Here is a 23,329-nt window from a genome sequence, read left to right as displayed (position 1 = left end):
TAGTGACCCTACCTGGAAGGATAAAATGATCCCAGTTGAGAGCCATTGTCCTAGACTTGGACATCCCACTCTCTACCTTCTTTGCCCTTCCTTCGCCCATGCTTACAGTCTAATACTACTTATTCTACCAACTAGCGATGTCAAAGAAATCTACTTTTCTCCATGTCAGGAGGTTTCTGAGCACGTACAACCAATACTGCTGTCAGTACTCATCACAGAAATCCACCAAGCAGTATTTATGAATTCCTTTGGTCAAGACATTGAACTGGAGAGACACAGAAGAAACATTTACACCCACTGCATAACTTCAATGAGCATCACTAGAGTTGGGAAGGAAAACCCAGTCTTTGTCCTAACTAACTCCATTTTTGTCTCTCTAACCTGTTCTCTCTCTCTCTCTCTCTCTCTCTGAGTCACTTTCTCCTCCTCAGCTTCTCTCAGATTCCAGGAACAGTGAGCCAAGCAGGCAATTACCTCATGACAGGAGTTGAAGTAACCCTCTAAGCAAGCCAGCAGAACCAGACCTGAGATGACGACCAACAGATTACAGCTTGACCAAGCCTACTTGACTGTGCGTACCTCTTGCCTCCTGTCCTGATTCTTTCCTTCTACAATCCTAGAGCTGTTGCCAATATCTTGAAGACAGCTTGGGATGCTAACCCATTCTTCCTGGTATGGTCATACTAAAATAAATTCTTTTCCTGCCTCACCACCGCTGTCACCAGGTGGTTGGTGGCTGAATCTGGTCTTTTGGCATCCCCAGAGTCAGGCCTCTGACCTAGGACTCCAGTAGTAGTTGTGGGAAAAGATAATATACACAAGATCATTACAACATAAAATAATACATAATTAAGTGCTTAATTATATGGCATAGACTATAAATGTTCCATGAGTCAGAAAGAAAGAGTAATAAGCCACCGTAGGCAGGGATGTCTTTATGGCAAAGGGGCCCGGGCTGGGCTTTGAAAACCACCTTTAAAACACAGAAAATGCACTCAGCTCAATAAATGCTTGCTGAGTAAGGGGCTGCATGAACAAATGAATGAATGAATGAGCACTAGGTGGACTTGAACTCCTGTCCACCATTTTGTTGTCTAGATGACCCTTCCCCAGCACTGACAGCCCCAAGAAAGTAAGAGAAAGTTTAAAAAATAATAATGAAGTGCAGGTAATCCAGAAGTCAGCCATTTATTAGCTTTTGGATTTCAAAACAGGCTTTGGAAATTCATCAACAGGAAGGATGAGGTCCACATAGTCACTACAGTCCCCAAGGCCTCAGGGCATCAAGCTTCTGCAAAGATTAATAGATCTCGTGAAGAATCTCTTCGTTTCCCAGGGAGAGTCCTTAACAGGGCAGAGGTAGAATGGAAGGAGAGGGACTGAGGAGAGAGATTGGGTCAGGAGTTACTGCCGGGCAGGGGTTCATTCAGAACTGAACAGCTACTCAGCCTCTCCAAAGCAAGCACTGGATGTACCACCAGCATGGGGGCTGGGTCAACGCTCAAAGACAGTCCAAGTCACTGGCTAAAGGAGTGCTAGCCACAGAGCACATCCAGGGGACACACTGTGGTTCTCATGGCTGGCATGTTCATTTTGCAAAAAGTCACGCCCATCTGAGCCCAGACATGGCTCAGCATCTCAGTTACCAAGTGTGGAAGCCCTGTTTGCCCTAACCCCAGAGCAAGGGAAGGAAAGCCTCTGGGTCCCCTACTCCGTGAAGCCCACTCCAGAACACCACCTGAGCCAGGGGTATGAAACTGTAACCTAGCAACAACAAAGAAAAGTTTGGTCCACCGATCAGAGGAGGCAAAACCAAAGCACGCTAGGAGAGAGGACACAGGAGCAAGTGTCACGTGTTCTGATGGGAGAAGTAGGTGCTAGTCTACACAGGGAAGGCACAGTGTTCAGTAATAAATGAGTCATTGACTTTAGTGTTCATTTGTCCCTGGGTGTGTGTGTGTGTGTGTTCTAAGGTTCAAACCCAGGGCCTCGCACTGTACCACTGAGCTATACCACAGGTAACTCCACCACATTCACATAAAGATTGCCCTTGTTTCACCACTCCACCAGCACTAATTTTAAACATATTTATAAAATAGTGAAACATTTTCATTTCTTTAGGTAAAAGTATAATTGCTCCAAAATGTTAAAGAATGACTCAAGAAGTACGTATTACTCTTTAAAATTTCTCCCAGAGGGTTAAATAAACTACTTGCAATCACTAGCTCTATTCAAAAAATCCACTCGTCACCTGCAGGAAATTCTCTAATCCTTACTTTTGCAAATTCATTCTTGGCCAAAAGCCTAGAAATCTTGGTTCACTTTAGTATTATTTGTCATTACGGAGCAAAAACAGTCTGCAGAAATTTGACATATTATTATTTCTGCCTGGTGGGTTTATATCTTCCTGTTCAGTGTGTTAATTTAATACTTTGTATACCTTTTTTAAGTCCTCTGAATATTATTAAGCATTTTCTCTGGCATTTTAACCAAGGAATAAATTGATTTTTTTTCCTCATTTTTCTTTAGTATTAAAAAAAAAATTTAAACTAGCTCGAGCTGAGGATCATGAGTTCCAGGCAAGTCCGGGCTGCATAGTGAGACCCTGTTTCAAAACAAAACCAAAAAACCCTAGCCTAAACGTGCAAGGACCTTGACTGATACACTAAGAACATTCTAGTATTTAATTTAGGTTAAAGATCTGCTACTAAAGACCTCAAGTGAACGGGGAATATTTTCCCTTTGGTTTAGTGGTTTTTGTTTCAGTTTTCTAATTTAAGCAGAATGCTTTCAGATAGAATGATGGAAGAAAACTTTACAAACCTGAAACCTGAGCTCTACATGTAACTTTATTGCACTTGTTCTGTCCCTGTTCAAATGTTAGAGGTAAAAAGCTAAGTGCTGTGTGCAAGGAAGGGCATCTCACCTCCCACACTCCTAATTTGGAAATCAATTTATTTCCTGACAACTGCGTACTATTCCCATTGCAAAAGTTCAATTATAATAAACCATTCTAACAACAGAACTATGTAACAACAGAAAGGAACGTAAAATAAAGATGCAATAAAAAGACCTGGGGGTGTGGCTCAAGTGGTAGAGCACTTCCCTGGCAAGTGCAAGGCCCTGAGTTCAAACACCATTACCTTCAAAAGAAAGAAAGAAATTTCAAAAGGAAGCCAGGCACAATGGTTCATGCCTGCAATCCTAGCTACTCAGGAGGATCACAGTTCCAGGCCAGCTGAGGCAAAAATGTCTCAAGATCCCATCTCAACCAATAGCTGGGTATGGTGGCATGTGCCTATCATCCCAGCTACACTGGAAGCATAAATAGGAGGATCGTGAGCCAGGCCAGCCCAGGCAAAAAGGAGACTCTCTCCCCAAAATAACTAAAGCAAAAGAGGTGGTGGTGTGGGTCAAGTGGTAGAATGCCTGCCTAGCAAGCACAGGCTCTGAGTTCAAATCCTAGTTCTGATGAAAGAAGGAAGGAAAGAAGGAAAGACGGAAAATGCAATAAAAAACATTAAGGGTAGCAATTAGTTCAGGTTCCTGAGGCTCAGAAAGATCTTATATCACCTTCAGGCATGGGAGTGCTTCCAGTCACTAGCCATGTGATGATGTTTAGGTCAATGATGGACCACATTGGTGACAGTGGTCCTATAATGGAACGCCTATGATGTCATAACTGTTGTAACGTTGTAGCATGGTCCTACATGTCTGTGGTGATGCTGGTGTACACAAACCTACAGTGTTGCCAGTTCTATAAAAGTGTAACAGTACAATTATGGAGTACATGACACTTAATAATGCATGACAATGTTACTGGTTTATGTAGTGACTACACTTTTTTTTTATTTTTGGTAGTACAGGGGTTTGAACTCAGCACCTCACGTTTGCTAGGCAGGCGCTCTACCACTTGAGCTACTCCAACCCTGTTCTTTTTGGGTTTGTGTGTGTGTGTGTGTTGGGTTTTTCGAGATAGGGTCTCAAGAACTATTTGCTCAGGATGGCTTCGAACTGAGATCCTCCTGATCTCTGCCTCCTGGGTAGCTGGGATTATAGTCAGAAGCCACCTGGCTGCATTCACTATACTTTTAATCATTATTTTAAAGTGAATTCCTTTTACTTATTATTGTGGCTAGGAATATAGCTCGGTGGTGGAGTTCTGCCTAGCATGCATGAGATCATGGTATCAATTCCCAGCACTGCCAAAACAAATTAAGTTATGCCAGGTGCTTAACTTAGGGACTTGGGAATGAGTTTAAATCACAGAAGAAATCAATGGACTCTGGATAAAACGAAGCTCTATGGGCCCTGGATCATGGAAAATGCAGCTTCAGTACCTGGAAGTTTGAAGCAGGAGTTTGCCTTGTTGGTGCTAAGAAGAGGAACCTTAAAACTGAATTATTTTTCTACTCATGACAAATGAGAAGTCAGTGGGGAATTTTTTCGATTCCTAATTTTCAGCTCTGTGACTACACATACATAGAAAATGAGTCAACATTTGGAAGAATTCAGTAAGTGACAAAGAACACGCAGGACAGCTTGTATTTCAATCCAAAGTGAACATAAGTCTTGCATTTGCAAGCTGGGTGTGGCAAGGCATGCATGTAGTCCCAACTACTCAGGAGACTGAAGCAGGAGGCCTGCTTGAGTGCATAGGATTGAGACCAGCCCGAGCTGCAAATCTCAAAAAGCAATAGCTTGTATTTGTCACAGACTATTAAGAAAGATCACAGGGTAGAAATCTCATTTACCCTTATTTACTTCTGGGAACACTCATACCACCAACACAGAGCAGCCCGAATCATTTGCTGGACTCAATTAAAATTCATTTATTTTTTTCATATACAATCAGTCATACTACATCAAAATTTATATATATATACATATATATTATACATGAAATTTAAACAAAAATAAAGTAACCGGTGTTGGTTTATAACACATACAAAGAACATTGCTGCCCCATGGCTCAGAGAGGACTCCGACACTGTAAGGACGAGGACACTGTCACGAGTATTAGAAAACGAACAATTTAGAGCTTTTCATCATGAATACCAAAATGTTAATATTCAGACATGGCAGGTAACCCACTGAGTATTTGACCCTGGCACAGAAGTAGAGAATATCGGTCATGTTGACAGAGTGCTTTGCTGAAAACCACCAAACACTTCGACTGTTAGCTCGGAAAGGCCACCATCTCACAGGAACCAGGGCTCAGCCCCCAGCACTCAGAGTCCATAGCACACTCCTTCCAACCATAGCAACCAGAAGGAGAACGGTGCTCAGTCTCCTGTACTTGGCAAATTATTTGACTATTTGGCTGCATTTGCATTCTCAGATCATGTTGATTTTCTTGTCCTATGGAGTGGACACAGAAGAGGAAGAACAAGTGGCCACCTACATATGATGATTACATGGGTCCCAGAGAGGAATGTTCCCTGCAGTTCTGTAACAGTGTGAGCTGGTGAGCTCCCCTCTCAGACAACCCCCCATGGGAAAGAGGGTTAGCAAAGCAGGCCCAACTATGATTCCACCCCCAGCCTTAAAGACCAGCAGCTTGCTCTTGCAGAGCTGGGAGAGGCATGAGAAGGTGCTTTTCTGAGGACCAGATGCAAGTGGGGCCAGGGACTCAAAGCCAGCAAGGCATTGCCACTCCCAAGAAAACAACAGAATTTTCTGGACCTGGTGCAAGTCCGGGCTATAAAGAGCTTAAGACAGGACAGCTGCCTGAAGACAGATGGAAGTAAAAGAGAGATCAGTTCAGACTTAGAAAGAGCCAGAGGCAAACGGTGACAGAGACAAGAAATCTACAGTTTATATAAATTCATTCAACAACATCACTGGGGTCTGTCATGTGCCCAGAATGCACCAGGCAGCTGTGACCCAAATGAGAAAAGAAGTTTATATTCTTCCTTCAAGAACCTCACAGTCTGGTAGGAAATACACACGTGCAGAGTGACCACACACTGTGAAAAGTTACAATTGATTCCAACAACTTTGCCAGGCTGATTTTAATCCAATAGGCAGTGACAGCATACCTCAAAGTGTGCTGGAAGTCTTACCCCAAAAATCCATCCAGAGATAAGTTTGTGTTCAAAATTTAAAAAAAGAAAGTCTAGAACGGCTGTCCTCTGCATCCCAGTAACTTAGTAAGTCTACTTTTCTAACACCTACCTGAAACCAGCAAGATGAACAGTTTGGGGTGGCATTGAAAAGGAATAAGAACTAACTTGGAGGTTGGTGGAGTGGCTCAAGCTAGAGCTCCTGCCTAGCAAGTGCAAAACCCTGAGTTCAAACCTCAGTACCACCGAAAAAAAGAGAGCGAGAGAGAGAGAGAACTACTTTGGAAGTTATGCCACTATAGCCAGCGAGAATGAAGGGAAGGACACCCAAAGGAAAGAAAGAGAAAAGGGGACCATCTTCTCTAAAGCATGGCCTTTGTGTCGATTAGGTATTCTGATCCCAAACCTCATCACCATTCTTCTGCCTCCTGCAGTATGGGTGGTCCAGGTACAGGCAGTGAGTGGATGGGCAGAGGAAAGTTTTTGCTGGGAGTTGACAGAAAAGAGGAAGGAAGAGACAGATGAATAAAGATGTAGCTATAGCTGAGTGAGCGCTGGTGTAGTGACTCACGCCTGCAGTCCTAGATACTCAGGAGGCTGAGATTGGGAGGATCGCAGTTCAAAGCCAGCCCTGGGCAAATAGTTTGTAAGAACCTATTATCTCAAAAATACCCAACATAAAAAAAGGGCTAGCAGAGTGACTCAAGCAGTAGAGTGCCTGCCTAGCAAGTGTGGGGCTGAGTTCAAGCCCCAGAACCTCCAAAATAAACAAAAGATGAGTTAAAGGAAAACTTACAAAAAAGAATTAGAAAAAGACATGCCTTTACTGGCCATACACCACAAATGTTGCTCAGGTATTAATCGCTCTCTTCCGCTCACTTGGCTAGTTAGGGCTACATCTTTCATGTACGTGAGGTTTTTGTTTGTCCGTTTTGGTTTTGGTGGTACTGGGGTTTGAACTCAGGGCCTCGCACTTGCCAGGCAGGTGCTCCACTGCCAGGCCTCCAGCCCTTTCTGCCCTGGTTATTTTGGGATAAGGTCTCAATTTTTGCCTGGCTGTCCTGAACTGTGACTCTCCTGTTTATGCTTCCTGGGTGAGTGGGATAACAGGTACATGCTCCCACTCTCTGCCTTTTCTGTTGAGATGGGGTGTTGTGAACTTTGGCCCATTTGGCTTGGAACCATGATCCATCCAATCTCAGCTTCCTGAATAGCTAGGATGACACCCACCCAGTCAGTTTTCCTGCTTTTTTGCCTGGGCCAGCCTTAGACTACAGTCCTTCTCCCTGCACCAGTGGACTAGCTGGGACCACAGGCACGCACCATCACGCTCCACTCCACTTGTTGAGATGGGTCTCACTCAGTTTTTGCCTGGGCTGGCTGTGAACAACATTCCTCCTATCCCTGACTCCCGAGTAGCTGGGATTATAGGCGTGCACCACCACACACAGCTCTTCTTCATGTGTCCTTTATCTTTATCTCCAGTTTTCCCTTTCCATGTTTGAGCTGCTGACAGTATTAAAAAAAAAAAAGCTTTTAGCATTTTTAGTCATATTTTCAGCAATTTAGTTCATTTAGACTCTAAGACTTATGAGTAAAACTGGATTAAATGCAGCCAATGTGAGGTCAAAATCTTCAGGCACAGAAATCCATTAACTTTTTAATACTCTCAGAAGATGAACTTAATTTCAAATGAAAGCTGCCTCCAGGACACACTGTTAAGTGTCTTCTTGACATAATTTGTTTTGGCAAACGCTATAGAAATGCACATAAAAACCAAAAGCAAGTTGCCCATATAGCAAAGAAAAGCTTTTGATAGTTACTAATGAATCCTGACGATGGTCTTTGGAAGTAAGACAGTAATCAAATAAAGTACACAGCAATGATGTACAAGTTAGAAACTGTATCTGTGAGATATATTAGCTATCTATTAGAAACTGTAGCCAACAGAGATGAGGTGAAGGCTCTATTTACATACAGCCCAAAATGCCAGAGTTAATTTTATCTGTGGGTTTTATTTTTATTTATTTATTTTTCTGTGATTACTGGGGTTTGAACTCAGAGCCTCATGGTCACTAGGCAGGCGCTCTACCACTTGAGCCACTCCACCAGCCCTTATCTATAGGTTTTAATATGAAGGAAATAAAACAAAAATGCCCTCGAATCATTAAAAACAAAAATTACAATTATTAATGTAGCGTTAGAACACAATGCTTTCCTCTTGGAACCATAACTTTTAGAATCTGCATAACTTCGTTCATTAGTTTCTTATTCTGGCCCAACAACCACCAACACAAATCAGGCAGTAATTAAATTTCCCCAAAGCATTCTTCATCTGTATGAATCCCTAACTCCAAATTTCACTTACTGTATTGCAGACAGATCAGCAATTACTTTATCCATTAAGTCACTCTACTACACAGATGGTGAGAAAAAAATGTAGAATTACGAAAATGCTCTCAAACTTGATTCTTAAAAAAATTTAAAAATACACCAACTCTCAAACTACCTTATTCTCTTATCACACCAACTAGACGCAAATAAGAGAATGTTTCCTAATTTTTCTACAAATGGAAATGATAAGGTGCAAATTCTGCACGATTTTTAATTTCAAGTAAGCTGGGCAGAAGCGTGTACATTTTTCAACCCCAGGCAAGCCCTTGCCACTGAGCTGCACCCACAGACCTTAAATGCTCTTGCTGTCTCTTTGCACTCTCCCCAAACCTCTTCTCATCTCGGTCACAACCATTTCTATAGAAGGAAAGCTCCCCGCTGAAATGGAGAAGTCATTTTTCAGTTATTGAAGGGCATGTCTCTGAGAATGCAAGTGAAAAGAGAACAAAAACTTTGCCTGGTAGTACTTAGTACAACTCCCCTGGATCTGCTTTTTGTTGTTTTTGCAGTACTGAGGCATGGAGTCAGGTCTTGCACCTGCTAGGTATGCACTCTACCACTCCAGCCAAGCCTCCAGTCCTAGCTATACTTCTTTGATGATAAAATTTATCTGATGTCTTATGAAACAGCTTTTCTGTATTGTATTAACTATTTTCAAACTAATGCAAATAAACAAATTGTTTTAAAATTCAACCATCAAGAAATGTCCTCACTATTGTCTCAATGGAAAATATATTAATATCTGCTATATTCAAATAAATTATATACTAAGAAGTTACATGCTTATGACTTATAAGAACATATTACAAACCATATAAATTACATGCTCAAAAATTTAAGTATATATTCTTTTTTTTTTTTTTTTTTCAGCATTGGGGTTTGAACTCAGGGCTTCACACTTGCTAGACAGGTGCTCTCACCACTTGAGCCACTCCACTCACCTATTATATATTCTTAAATAGATCCTGAATATACATTCTCAAGATAAATTAAGAGTTCAGTGCTTCACACCTGGAAATTTGTGAACTATGCCCCTGACAGCAACAGAACTGTAGAGTAATTAATCCTTGTGTGAAACTGACTAAAACTTCTTGAGATATTTACATAGTATTTGTTTGTGTGTTTAGAGACAGGTCTTGCTATTTTGCCAAGCCTGATCTCAAACTGTAGACTCAAGTGATCCCCTGCGTCAGCCTTCTGCTCCTGAGTAGCTGGGACTATAGATACATGCCACAACACTGGCTAATCACATAACTTTTAAACCTGCGGTGTTGAGGTGAGACAAACTGACTAAATCTGAAAGACTACGTCAAGTTTTTCATATCTACCTTCCAGTGTAAAGATTTTATTTATTTTTGGCAGCACTCAGATTTGAACTCAGGGCCTCACACTTGCTAGGCAGGCACTCTGACTGCTTGAGCCACTCTGCCAGCCCCAAAGATATACTTTAAAGTATTGAATTTTTAAAATATCAGTGGGTTGGAGATATAAAAATATGTCCGTAGTTCAATGGTAAAGACTTTGGTCAATCCCCAGCACCACCAAAAAATAAAAAAAATGAAAAAAAAAAACAGGAAGGAAGGAAGAAAATATAGCATCACTATGAAATCTGGGGTAACTATTTTCCCTGGGTACTGTATAGTAAGAGTTTTTTTTTTGTTTTTTTTTCGTGGCACTGACGTTTGAACTCAGGCCCTCACACTTGCTAGGCAGGAGCTCTACTACTTGAGCCACTTCATTGGTTCGACAGTTCTTTCTTACAGAAGAAAATTTATTTTTTTTTAGAACTTTCATTCATTGTAGTTCATTTGGAAGCCAAGTGTTTAATTTCATATGTCTAGGAAATGGGGTTCCATAGTCAAATACGAATGCTCAAAACTAGAAAACATTAATTAAAAATTACCATGCTTAGAAAAAAAGAAAATTACTATATCAAAGCAAAAGACATGAATAAAATATTTTATAAAAAACACATCAATCATACACTATTCCTTTTTTGATAAGAATGTACTTACGGAATTTTAGTATCGGCATAATAACACATTATAGAATATTTTGTGGAAAAAAATCTGATTATTCAAGCCTTCTCCTCAATTGAACTCCATGCAAATAGAAATTTACTGTAAGGACTATTTTTGGTGTAAAAGGCAATCTGATTCAAAAGTGTACAGCAAATAACCTGAGATTTTAGAATACAGATGTTAAAAATCAAAACCAGGGTTCCTGAATTCAACTGGCCCTAAAATACTCAAATAGAGCCAGGCGCTGGTGGCTCACGCCTGTAATCCTAGCTACATGGGAGGCTGAGACTGGGGAGATTTCGGTTTGAAGCCAGCCAGGGAAAACAGTTTGGGAGACCCCATTTCCAAAATAACCAGAGCAAAATGGACTGGAGGTGTGGCTCAAGCAGTAGAGCCCCTACTTTGCAAGCCCAAAGCCCTGAGTTCAAACCCCAGTTCCACATACACACACAAAATATTCAAATACAAGTATTAGTAATGCTAAAAAAAAAAAAAACAAAAAACCATATAACTCTAAAATGCCACTTTGACACTGTTGTTGATTTTGAACCAAATATTAGAGAAGTCTTTCAGACTAGAATGGGGGAAGGTTTTAGGTAAAATTTAAAATTATCATTGATGATCAAAAAACAAGTGTCTATGGAATGATAATTCTTCAAAGTGGATGAATAACTGGTATATCAAGTCCTTTCTCTGCTGCCAAACCAGTGCATGAGAGTAACAAAGCTAGTCACATGCGGGAGTCCTTGACCTCTCACTTCTCTGGAGGCCTTTCAACTGCCTTGGCCTCCTTTGTCCGAAGAAAGGTGAACACTGACGTCAACGTGCCGTCACCACTCTGTTGGGAAAAGCAGAGGAAGGTGGCCCAGAGGAAACCACAGAGTCCAGTGTAAGCTGTCCGCCAGTGGATAGGGACAAGGCTGAAGTTGGTGAGCTGGAACACAGAGAGCATCTGTTAGGGCTCCACAGAAGTAAAAGCCATGAGCTGGCATTATGACTAGTTGGTTGGTTGACAGGTTGCCTGGTTAACTGGTTGGTTGACTGGCTGACTGGTTGGTTGGATGGTTGCTGAGGTGTGTTTTTGTTTTTGTGGTGCTGAGATGGAACCCAGGGCCTCACACCTGCTGGGCAGGTGGCTCTACCACTAAGCCATATCCCCAGACCCAGACTCTAAGGGGTTTGAAACTTACCTGTACGAAAGGCCAATACATCAGACCACTCTGGAATGAAAGAAAAACCTTATTAGCATGCATTTTAATCACACAAAACAAGCACACAGACCATTGTATAAAAGATAAGCTGCCAGGTGCTATAAAATTTCAGACTAAGCCGATTAAATTAGGACTACTTAAGTAGTCCTCTAGTGTAGAGGGGGGTGGAAAGTCGTGGGAAAGGGTTCAGACATTTTTGTTAGTCCTAAATGTGGAACCAAGTCAACTAGCATTAGTAGCAATTCTGGAAGAAAGTGGTTCTTTGAAATAACCACAGGAATTGCTACATTCTCATTTCCCAGTGGGCACAAGCACACATACTTGCTTACAAATACAGGATCATCAGTGAGTTCTTAAACCTATCTGCTGAGGGCTTACAGATGTGACTCAAGTAGGAGAGCACATGCCTAGCAGGTTTGAGGCCCTGAGTTCAATCCCCAGTATCACCAAAAAACAAATAAACAAACAATCTACCAAACCATTCCTTATGGAATGGTTTGCGAATAACATATTCAAACTATGTCTTGCTATAGAACAAGTTCAGCTGACATTTTTATGAATTACGTCAGCTTCATGGACTTTATCCCTGACATTAAAAAAAAAAAGTCACCATTATGGATTTTTCAAGAAGACAGAGGTATAGGTATGTAAATTATATCTCCAAAAATAAACAGCCCTTAAAAGTGGTGTTGTACACTTATTTTCTTTTTACTAAGTTTTTAATTTTCTGAAGTTTCTAAAATAAAATTTCAATAAAATTTTATAATTATTTTATTGGTATAATTATATTTCTACATTTAAAAATAAATATTACATATTAGTACATATTTTATATTTACACAAGTATATGTTCATTTAGGAATTTAATACTTTAGCAAAAAATAATCAGAAGACTAAGCCCATCTAAACACGACTCTATTTCCTTGGTCACCGTTTTGTTTATCAGAATGGGGTATCACCCAGAGCTCGGCTTGTGGTGTCTTAGCCCTTCCCCACAAGCAGGGATCGGGACCCCTCAAAGAAATGGCTGAATCCAAGGCCAGCCAGGGCAAGAACAAGGTGCCAGGTATGAGATGAGCCTGGAACACCTTGTTATACCACAAAGTAAGGAGGTGGTTTTGAAAGAAAAGATGGGGGATGTTGCAAGGACATGGAAACCAGCTTGAAGGGCCTAATCTGTGACACTTGAGCACCCAAAATAATTAAACATGTAAGGGATCATAAACACCGAAAAATGGGAGTCTCGAAGTCCACGCTGGGAACAAAGACAAATACCTGGGAGGGAAGAGCTGGCTCTTGCTCACAGCGGGATGCAGGCTGCCACTTGGTAAGTGGGAACCAGCGCTGGAGGTGGGAGCTCACCCCATGGCAACCACCTCAGTAACCCAGAGTGGTTCAGGCAGAATCAGAAACGGACGTGGAGGCTGGGGAGGTAGCTCAGTATAGTAGAGCACTCGGCTAGCACGAGCAAGGCCCTGTGGGCCCAGCATCACACATGCACACACATGCACACGCACACACATGCACACGCACACACAGATGGGGAAGAGGATATTTACTTGAATGGTCTTAAAGCGCCCTCCTACAGATTACAGATTAATTTCAAGGAGGGAAAAAAGGGAACTATATATGGAAAGATCAGACAACTTGACTAGGTGACCAAAATGAGTATTTCTGACCAGTGACAAATGGGCATCGTATGTATGACCTCTGATGTAATGAGTGGAGGACACACGACCCCCCATGGAATGTTGTTCCAGACAGGAATGTATAACCTGAATCTAATCAGGAGGAAACACACAAACCTCTCAAAATAAAAATGTTCTTTTTTTAAAAAAGGGGGGGGCAGCACTTATTCTTCAAAAATGTCAGTGTCATAATAAATTTTTAAAAAGGGCTGAGGAAGTGTTCCTGATTAATGGGGACTAAAGAGAAATAACATTGGATTTTTTTTTTTTTTTGGTGAGACTGGGCTTTGAACTAGGACTTGGCGCTTACAAAGCAGGTGCCCTAACGTTTGAGCCACACCTCCAGTCCATTTTGCTCTGGTTATTTTGGAGATGGGGGGGTGAAGTCTCACAAACTATTTGTCCAGGCTGGTATTGAACCTTAATTCTCCCAATCTCAGCTTCTCAAGTAGCTAAGATGGTATGAGCACCAGCTTTAGACTGGATCTTAGTTAGAGGGAAAAGGAATGACAGAAGGGCCATTACGTGGTCAGTTGGAAAAATGGGATATGGATGGTACAGTGAAGTGTTGTCATTGTTGAAATTGATAGCTATATAACCAATGGAACTGTGGTTATATAACACAACATTCTTATTTTTAGAAAAATATTTAAGTATTCTATTATGTGCAGACAATTATGTGCAGAGCTTACTCTCAAATGATTCAGAAGCACATAGATGGATGAATGGATGCATGCATGCATGGATGAAGGGGTGGGTGGATGGATGGATGAATGGAAGGATGGATGCATGGATGAACAAATGAATGGATGGGTGAATGAATGCATGGATGCATGGATGAACAAATGGACAGAGGTATGCAGCAAGCAAATAATAAAGCAAATGGGGCAAAATGTTAACAGTGGGTGAATTTGCATAAAGGGTATATGAATGTTCTTTAGACTATTCTTATTACTTTTGCTAAATTTAAAATATTTCCAAATTTTTTTCATGGTTACTTCAAGGTCCTTTATTTCTTTTAATTTTTATTTTATTCATATGTGCATACAATGTTTGGGTCATCCAAATATTTTTTAAACTATAAAAGAGAACAATATCAGATACATTTCTAGGAGATAATACATTTGAGCCTCCATATTGCAGCTGGTGAGACAGAAATTGCATGCCATCTGTGCAGAAAATAACAAAAACCAAACACAAAAAAACCCTTAAGTGCCACTCACATGGAAACAACAAATAAACCAGGCCCATCCTTCCCACCAAAAGAAAGAACAGGGCAAAGGTTTGGTTCCTGTACAACAACCAATCAGTACTCTCAGATACTACTTGAGTGACAAGATAGTGGCAGATTCTTTTGAAGGCTTGTTTTCTTCTGACTCCAAACATTTGTGTTCTTAGTTTCACTGATCAAGCTTGAATGGAGAGCCCAGTTTGAACCCATTTCTCCCATTCTAATACCTCTGGCTCTGAACTGTCCCCTGTGACCTTGAAATCTCCCTGAGAATAATCTAAGGTATCTGAAATGCAACATTTCCCAAACTGAACTCATCTTGTTTTTGGTTCTGGTTTTGCCTAAGTGGCTCCCTTTCCTCTATGTTCTATCTCATACCACTCTACAGTTGCTCAAGCAAGAAATCTGTAGGCTATCCTGTGTCCTGGGTCCTACACCCCCATTTTCCAATCGATCATCATGGTACCAATTCTACCGCCTAAATACTTCTCAAGTCATTCCTGTGCCCATTGCCTCCTTTTTTCTTAGGTGAACTTGGTTACAGTAACTGCTGACTACTTTCCCTCGCCACTCTTACCTAAAGGTGAAGTTCAAAATCCTTGGCATAGAGTCCAACACCACCTAAGATCCAAGCACATTCCCAGTTCTTCCCAGCTGCTCAGTGCCCACAGGCAGCGTTTTATGTGTGCATTATTGACTCTATCCAGCTCCTTCTGCCCCTGGGATTTTCTGCCTGAAAATATTTGACTAACTCCAGCCTTTTTTTTTTTTTTCTGTTGGTACTGGGGATTGAATCAGGGTCTCATATCTGCTAGACAAGAACTCTACCACTTGGGCCACACCCCCAGTCCTTTTACTTTTATAGTTTGTTTTTGAGGGGCTTGCACTTTTGCCCATATGACCTTGGATCACGGTCCTCCTATCTTTCCTCCCAAGTGGCTGGGATTATAGATGTGTTCCTCTCCAACTATTCTTTAAAGCTCAGTTCAGAGGTCTGGAGGTGTTATTCAAGTGGTACAGTGCCAGCCTAGCAAGCATAAGTCCCCAAGTTCAAACCTCAGTGTCACCAAAAAACAAACAGAAAAGATCCAGCTCAGGTATCATCTGCCCCAAGAAGTCTCCCTTGAACCTCACCCCCACACCTCCAAGCTAAGTGAGCATGTGCACTGGGGCCCTAGAGCAATTTTCATAGCATTCTAGCTAATGAGTTGTCCATTCATCTATCTAGCCTACTAGAACGGAATCTCCTTAAGTATAGAATCTGTGTTTTATATGGCTTTGGTTTTGTATCTTCCATAAACTGTATGGCCGACAGTTTATTATGGGGAATCTTCAGAAAAAGTCCCCAAATAGAGCTGGGGTTCAGACTGCTAGGTCCTTCTTTTTTTTTTTTTTTTTTTAATTTTATTATTCATATGTGCATACAAGGCTTGGGTCATTTCTCCCCCAAGGTCCTTCTTTCATCTCATAAGTATATATGAGACTAATTCATTGTGACCACTGATTTTTAAAAGTTAGGGTTAGGAGTGTAGGTCAGTGAGACAGCACCTGCCTAGCATACATGAGGCCCTAGGTTCAATCCCCAGCATAGCAGAAAAATAAAAAGGTACGCAAAGGTCCCCAAGTTCCTGCACCAAATGAAACTCCCAACACCTGCACACTCCTGATGAAAAAGCCCTTCTTGCCCAATTCTACTTCTTGCTCTTTTTTAAAATGATAGATGTATGTATCTCCAGAGGCTCTGCAATGTAACAGGAACTTTGTTCCTTCTTTCAAAATAAAGCAGTAGAAAATCACATTTGGGTGTCACTCTGAGTGCACAGTTTCTACCCCAGGAGAAGTGACAAGAGTTCTGAACACATAAGAAATAGTGGAGTTCCAAGTGGAACTCGGGAGAGGAAGGAAAGGAAAATAGAACGAGAGAGCATGAACCATATCGTAAAACATAACATCTGTGCACATAGAGGACATAACGGTAGGTACTGAGAGCTGTTGAATAATGGGGGGAGGGAAGGGAAAGAGAGAATAATAGAGGGACTTGAATTGACCAAAGTAAGGTATATTCACAGCTGGGATACATCAAGAAACCCCTCTGAACACGGACTTTGGAATTAAAAATGAAAGGCAGGATGGTAAAGTAGGTACTGGGGGGTACTTGTGGGAGGGGGAGGGGGAGTGAAGAAGAGGAGGGAGGGTGAATATGACCAATGTGCTTTGTACACAGGTATGATGTAGAACATTGAAACCTTTTGCAATTGTCTTAGGTGGAGCAGGGAGTGGGGTGAAGGAGAGTGGGGGGAAGGGTATACTTAAGCAATGCTCAATGTAAAGCTATCCAGAAATGTCACAATGGATCCCCCTGGACAATTAATATAAGATAGTTGGGGACCAGTAGTTCACACCTGTAATCCTAGCTTCTCTGGAGACAGAGATCAGGAGGATCAAGGTTTGAAGCCAACTGGTACAAATAGTTTGAGACTCTACTTAGAAAAAACCCATCCCAAAATAGGGCTGGCAGACTGGCTCAAGTGGTCAAGCACCTGCCCAGCAAGCATGAAGCACTGAGTTCAAATCCTTGGCACCACAATAATAATAATAATAATAATAATAATAATAATAATAATAATGTACACTGATAAAAATGAAAAAAAAAAAAAAGCCAGGCACAATCGGCTCACACCTGTAATCCTAGCTACTCAGGAGGATCGTGGTTTGAAGCCAGCCTAGGCAAATAGTTTGTGAGACTATCTTGAAAATATCCATCACAAAAAAAAAAAAAAAAAAAAAAGAAGGGGGACGGTGCTGGCGGAGTGGGTCAAGGTGAAGGCCCTGAGTTCAAAAATTCTGAACACTTTCATCGTAAGCACTGACCCTAAGTACAGGGGTTCAGAGGGAACTGCTAACCATCAAATGGGTGATGCTAGTTCTGGGCTTCAGTACTGTTCAGCTAAAAATACTAGAAACAGTATAGTGATCACTCAGGGTGGCTTAGCACTGCTTTTTTTTTTTTTCTTTGTAGGTACTAGAATTGAACCCAGAGTTTTACACACACTAAGCACACCTTGTTCAGAGTACAAACAGCAGGGCTGAGGGCATGGCTCTAGTAACAGAGGGCCTTCCTGGCGAGACAAGGTCCTGAGTTCAAATCCCATACAGTGACAGTCCCACTGGGCTACATTCCTGGCCAGTGGCTTTGCTTTTGATAGGGAATTAAGTCCATGCAAAACACTAGGCCCATCTGCATGTATTCTGGAATCCTGAAAATCTATCTGACTAGTATTCATAGAATCAAACTACCCCTGGATAGAAAATATCCCAGATTTTGCCAGGCCTTAAGGATACTGTACAATAAATCTTCATTAAATAAATGAAGTATTTGTTGGACTGGATTCTATACATCAGTACTGAACAAACAGTAGAGCAGGTGACTTTCTTCAAACCTAGGAACAACCCTGGGGAACATTATCCTTCTCTGTAAACACCTTTGTGATATTAAGAAGGTTCTTTATGCAGGACTCAGCAGAATGCACACATGGAAATGCTGGCTCTGAAGAGGGAATGACTTCATTAAGCCACTCAAACTCTACAATTCTTGTTTTGCAAATAGGTCCTGAAACTTACAAAATAAATTATGATCACTAATAAGAGTAAATATAACTTTTTCTTTTCTGGCAGTATTGGGGATTGAACTCAGGGCCTCCTGTTTGCTAGGCAGGTGCTCTACCAACTTGAACTACACTTCAACCCCAAGAATAAATTTACTAGTCAAAATCATTGCAAGCAGTGGCTTAAATGCAGAGACATTATTTCTTTCCTATCCACAAGAAGTAAAGACACCCCTAAAGCCTCCTCCCATTTATCTATGGAAACAAATTCAATCAAGTACAGTGGTACAGGCCTGTAGTCCCAGCTTCTTGGGAGGCCAAGTCTGTAGGATCACTCAGCCCAGGCATTCAAAGGCAGCACGGTCAACATAGGGAGGCCCCCATCTCAGCAGACTTTTTTTTTTTTTTTTGGTGGGAATGGAGTTTGAACTCAGGGCTTCACGCTTGCAAAGCAGGCACCTAACACTTGAGTTATACCTCCAACATGAGACCCCATCTCAAAATAAAACAAAGCAAAAAAACAAAAACAAATCAAGATCCTTTTGTCAAAATGTTGGACTCCGGCTAGAGACGTGACTCAAGTAGTAGAGCACCTGCCTAGCAAGGGTGAAGCCCTGAGTTCAAACCTTAGTCCCACCAAAAACAAACAAACAAACAAAAAAAAAGGTTGAACTCTTGGGCCTGAAACCATAATTTAAGAATAGTTATACTCAAAAGTACTTAATGTTAAAAATACACAAAAAAGGCTGGGTGCCATTGGCTCACTTCTGTAACCCTAGCTACTCAGGAGGCAGACATCAGAAGGCTCATGGTTCAAAAACAGCCCCAGGGAAACAGTTTGTGAGACCCTAACTAGAAAAATCCCATCACAAAAAAAGGGCTGGAGGTGTGGCTTAAGCAATAGAGCGCCTGCCTAGCAAGCATGAGGCCCTGAGTTCAAACCCCAGTAACAAAAAAAAAAAAAAAAGAGAGAAAAGAAAAAACACAAAAAAATATTGATTTCACTTTCAAAAGGCCATCTTACCTTATATGTATTCCAGAATTTCAGTTTTAGGTCCAAAAATATGTCATCCTTTCCCTCGAGAATGCTCATACCTATTTGCAAAAGCACACATCAAAAGAATTTCAAACGACTCTCAGTGGGAAGACTACTGCGTAACAGTTTATGTCCAATTTTCCCATTCCAAGTGCAAAGGATCCAACCACTGTCACTCAGCGATATGCCCCTTGCGAACCCACGGTGAAAAGAGAACATAACGTCCATTCCAAAACTAGATACATTTTAAAAGAAGGCAAATGTGAAGTAAGAGTAGCAGGTTATAAAAGTCATAGCAGAAGAAACATTTTAAAAGTCAGAAGAGTATGATTCCTTTTTAATAATCTGTAAGAATTCACAAAATGTACTACAATAGTATTAAGATAGTCAGCCTATTGGTGAGTTTTCACTACTTTCCCAACTTTTTGTGAAATGCTTAAATTTAATCTTAGTCTTTTTTCTTTCTGTGTGTGTGTATGTGCGTGCATGCACTGGGGATTAAACCAAGGGCTCCCTCATGCCAAGCTCGGCCCTACCACTGAACTATACTCCCACCCTAGTCTCACTCCTTTAGAAAAGGGTAGAGAACAGTGGATATTCTGGCAACTATAAATTTCCCACCAGTACTATTCAAATCAAGAGTACCAATTTAGACTTCCTAAAGACACTTTACAAACGTTGGTCTTGGGTGTCTCTGAAAAGACTCGGCTCACACCAGTGGCTCATGCTTGTAATCCTAGCTACTCTGGAGGCAGAGATCAGGAGGATCTCAGTTCAAAGCCAGCCCCACCGAAATAGTCTGTGAGATCCTAACGCAGAAAAATCCTTCACAAAAAAGTGATGGTGGACTGGCTCAAGCAGTAAGAGTGCCTGCCTAGCAAGCAAGAGAGCCTGAATTCAAACTCCAGTACCAGCAAAAAAAGAAACAGAAAAAAAGAAAGTCAGGAATCAAGAACAAAACTTTCCAATTTTAGGAATGGTATAAAATGACAGTGCTTTAAAAATTCTTCCCCTCCTCTTATTGGGAGAGGGGAACTATGAGTGTTATTAGTTGACTGCAGAAAATTCTTAGAACAAGACTCCGAAGAAAATCCAGCAAAACATTGGTAATACTGTGCTCTGCTACCCAAAATTAAATGCTAGGCACTTTCTAGGTACTATTTCATTGGGGTCAGGAGAGTTAAAAGGGGAAGGAGCTTAGGGAGGTTAACAGCAGAGGCACTCACCCAGGTGTCCAACCTCTTAATCCCCTCCTAGTCTGACTGTCAAGGGGGGCCTACCACAATGGATCAACAATTTCTAAGGAATGCTTAAGCAAACATCCAGCCCACTCCCTCCCACTCTTCCCCTTCATTGTAATATGAAGCCAGGGAAAATGAACCCAAAATCTGAAAAGCAAAACAAAACAGTAATTTGGGCAGGAGTCTGTATGGGGCCTCATGCCTAAGTCACAGGTGTCCCCCAAGTCCTAGGACTCAGCATTTTCTGGCCTTAGACTGACAACACTCACTACAGGGGCATCAAGATCAAGAACAACAGCCAGCTTCCGTGGCTCATGCCTGTAATCCTAGCTGCTTGGGAGGCTGAGATTGGGAGGATCGGGATTCGAGGCCAGCCTGGGAAAATAGTTCTCAAGACCCCCATCTCCAAAATAACCAGGGCAAAATGGACTGGAGATTATGTCTCAGTCAGTACAGCCAATGCTTTGTGCCCTGAGTTCAAAAAACAAAACAAAAAGATTAAGAATATGCTGAGAGCATGGATTATGCTGTTTGGGTTAATCCCATACTCCCTTGGAGACTCAGTTTCCTCATTCTGTGGGAATAATGACAGCACCTGCCTCACTGCCTGTTTGAAGATTAAACAGGAATCTGGGCCCCAGAGTCTCTCAACCCCTGGCTCCCAACCCCTTCACCAGTATCCAAAGCAGGAGCCTGTTTGCAAAGCTTGTCGGGAAGTCACACCCTGCACCCAGGTGCAGATATATGGATAAACCAGAAGGCCCTGCTCTCAGGTGTAGTCACCACTGACCCATCTGCAGTGCCATTAGCTGAGATGGCAACAGATGCCCAGGTCTTTGGTGTTTCCTGCGGCGTCTACTGTGAAAGGCCTCCCTAAAATAAGACCCAGGGGACAGGGTAAGAGTCTTCAAGATGGAGGCTTGCCCGCCCTCCACCAGTTTTAGAGGGCACCAACAGCCCCTGAGAGAGAACCCCTCCTACTCTGGGGGCAATATGTCATCCCCAATGCCAAGGTCAGGCCCAGAACCCCGGAGAAGATTTTCTGAGGGAGTGAGCATATCCCTCCCAGTGACTACTCCCTTGGAGTCTATGGAAATGGAAGAGAGGTTGGAAGCCATGAGCGCCTTCGGTTGATCTTAGTAATCAGGCAGAAAGAGGTCCCCAAAATCAGGTCTTCCAGCCCCAAACAGGAGAGGGCTCCTTCACAGGTGGACAGTTCTCTCATATTCTCAGAGCCTACCACGGAAAAATCTGGTTACCAAAGCAGGGTGAGGACCCTGGGCGTGATCCCGGGGTCACCGGTCCCCTCACATTCTGTTGCTGTACTGGAGCTGGGGGCTCCAATGTGGATTTTAACAGGAGCAGCTCAGCTCCCAGGGATTGTCGCTACTTGTGAGTCAAATTGGGGTCTCCTGAATATTCCCGTGTTCCCTCTTCAGAGGAGAAATGGAGCCCCAGCCCTACCTAGGCCACAGCCTTGGACTCTGCTCAACTCCAGCCTCCCAGTTCCTACCCCAGCCCCCTGGCCCCCTAGCCCACTGGACCTCGATGCTCCCCAGCCAGTGCCCGCCAGTTCTCCCTTTCAGAAACCTCCATCTCCAGTTCCCAGACATCCCAGCCCCAGGGCCCAGCCTTAGTCCCCAGACCCCCAGAGCTTCTGGCTCCTGCCTCTGCCCCCCGCCCCGAGCTCTCCAGCCCCTTAAGCCTCCCGCCCGCCGCGGGCCTCCAGTCCCCCAATCCTGGGACTCCGGACCCCAGAACCCCGCCCAGGCCCCTCACCAGCATAGAAGGCTGAGAGCACGATGGGCCCTCCGACCGTCTGGTCGCACAGCACCTTGGCCAGGACGGTGCGCGGTGCGCGTACCGGCAGCGCGCGCTCCAGCAGGCGCAGCCACACGTAGTTGAAGTTGCCGTGGAAGATCACGGCCAGGGTGGCCACGCGCCGCGTCTGGCGCCAGTCGGCCGGGCCGCTCCGCAGCTGCTGCTGCAGCGCATCGCCGGCCGAGAAGAGCCCGGCGTACAGCAGCACGTTGGTGGGCCACGGGTAGCGCCGGGCCGCGCGTGGAAGCGCCCGCCACCAGCCCGCCATGCCCACGCCACGGGGCGCCCGCGCCACGAGGCGTCCGCACCGCCCAGCCGGGTCCTGCAGCGATCGGGCCGCCGCCGCCTCCAGCTGCAGCTGCAGCTGCCTCCTCCACGCTCGCGAGCGATTGGACGTCCCGCGCACACCCAGCCCGCTCGTCCAATCCCGTGGCCGCTCGCCGTCGTGGGGGCAGAGCATTTGTAGGGTGCGGGTACAGAGTAGGGGCGATCCAGCCTCGTTAAGAACTGGGCGATTCCTGAACAAGAAGTGGCGAGTGGCGGTTCTTTTTTTTTTTTTGGAAACGTTTCGTAGCTAGGATATGTTAATTGGACAAAGGGGTTTCATTGTGATATTTCCATATGCGCATAGAATTTACTTTGATCAAATTCATCCCCCTTTGACATGTATTTTAAATGTTTGCACGTAAAGAAGTCATGCTTTCAGACTGGCAGAGTGGCAGAGCGCCCGCCTAGCCCCCGAGTTCAAACCTCAGTACCGGGAAAAAAAAAAAAAAGCCACAATTTCAACATACACTGTCTGATTGTAATACTTCATTGGAGAATGTCAAAAGTCAAAAGTTGAGGACTGCCATGAATCAGATGAGAATCAATGTGCCTACGGCCTTCTCTCCTTCAGCTTATGGCTCAATGACCACTGCCTCCCAAACCATGTGCTCAGCTCCTGGGCACTGTCAAGTCCCAGAAGGAGAGGTCAGAGGGCACTTGGAAAGCAGGCGGGATCTCTGACTTTATGG

The 23,329-nt window shown here is 43.1% G+C and overlaps 1 protein-coding gene across 2 annotated transcripts; it reads right to left on the bottom strand.

The window, feature by feature from the left end:
• Positions 1 to 7,971: 7,971 nt before the first annotated feature.
• On the bottom strand, positions 7,972 to 22,635 carry Mpv17l (MPV17 mitochondrial inner membrane protein like). Of its 2 annotated transcripts, XM_020151875.2 has the most exons (4): positions 22,272 to 22,614; positions 19,240 to 19,310; positions 11,671 to 11,700; positions 7,972 to 11,414 (listed from the first exon to the last, which is right to left on the bottom strand). In XM_020151875.2, the coding sequence occupies exons 1-4, from the start codon at positions 22,579 to 22,581 to the stop codon at positions 11,235 to 11,237; spliced, it is 591 nt and encodes a 196-aa protein (XP_020007464.2). In that variant the 5' UTR covers positions 22,582 to 22,614; the 3' UTR covers positions 7,972 to 11,234. The 2 variants fall into 2 exon arrangements, with proteins under 2 accessions (XP_020007464.2, XP_073915412.1); XM_074059311.1 differs by lacking the exon at positions 19,240 to 19,310 and having other exon boundaries at positions 22,272 to 22,635.
• Between the last annotated feature and the right edge of the window lie 694 nt (positions 22,636 to 23,329).

This window comes from Castor canadensis, chromosome 17 (genome assembly GCF_047511655.1).
Source record: "Castor canadensis chromosome 17, mCasCan1.hap1v2, whole genome shotgun sequence".
NCBI lineage: Eukaryota > Metazoa > Chordata > Mammalia > Rodentia > Castoridae > Castor > Castor canadensis.
This window is presented reverse-complemented; position numbering and strand designations above follow the sequence as displayed.

Bases quoted from the DNA above. Each gene is read 5' to 3' on its own strand.
- Mpv17l (XM_020151875.2), bottom strand. From the start codon at position 22,581: ATGGCGGGCTGGTGGCGGGCGCTTCCACGCGCGGCCCGGCGCTACCCG. The intron at 19,311-22,271 runs GTGAGGGGCCTG...TTTTGCAAATAG, and splicing joins GCTCTCAGCCTTCTATGCTG to GTATGAGCATTCTCGAGGGA. The intron at 11,701-19,239 runs GTAAGATGGCCT...CTTTCATTCCAG, and splicing joins AATTCTGGAATACATATAAG to AGTGGTCTGATGTATTGGCC.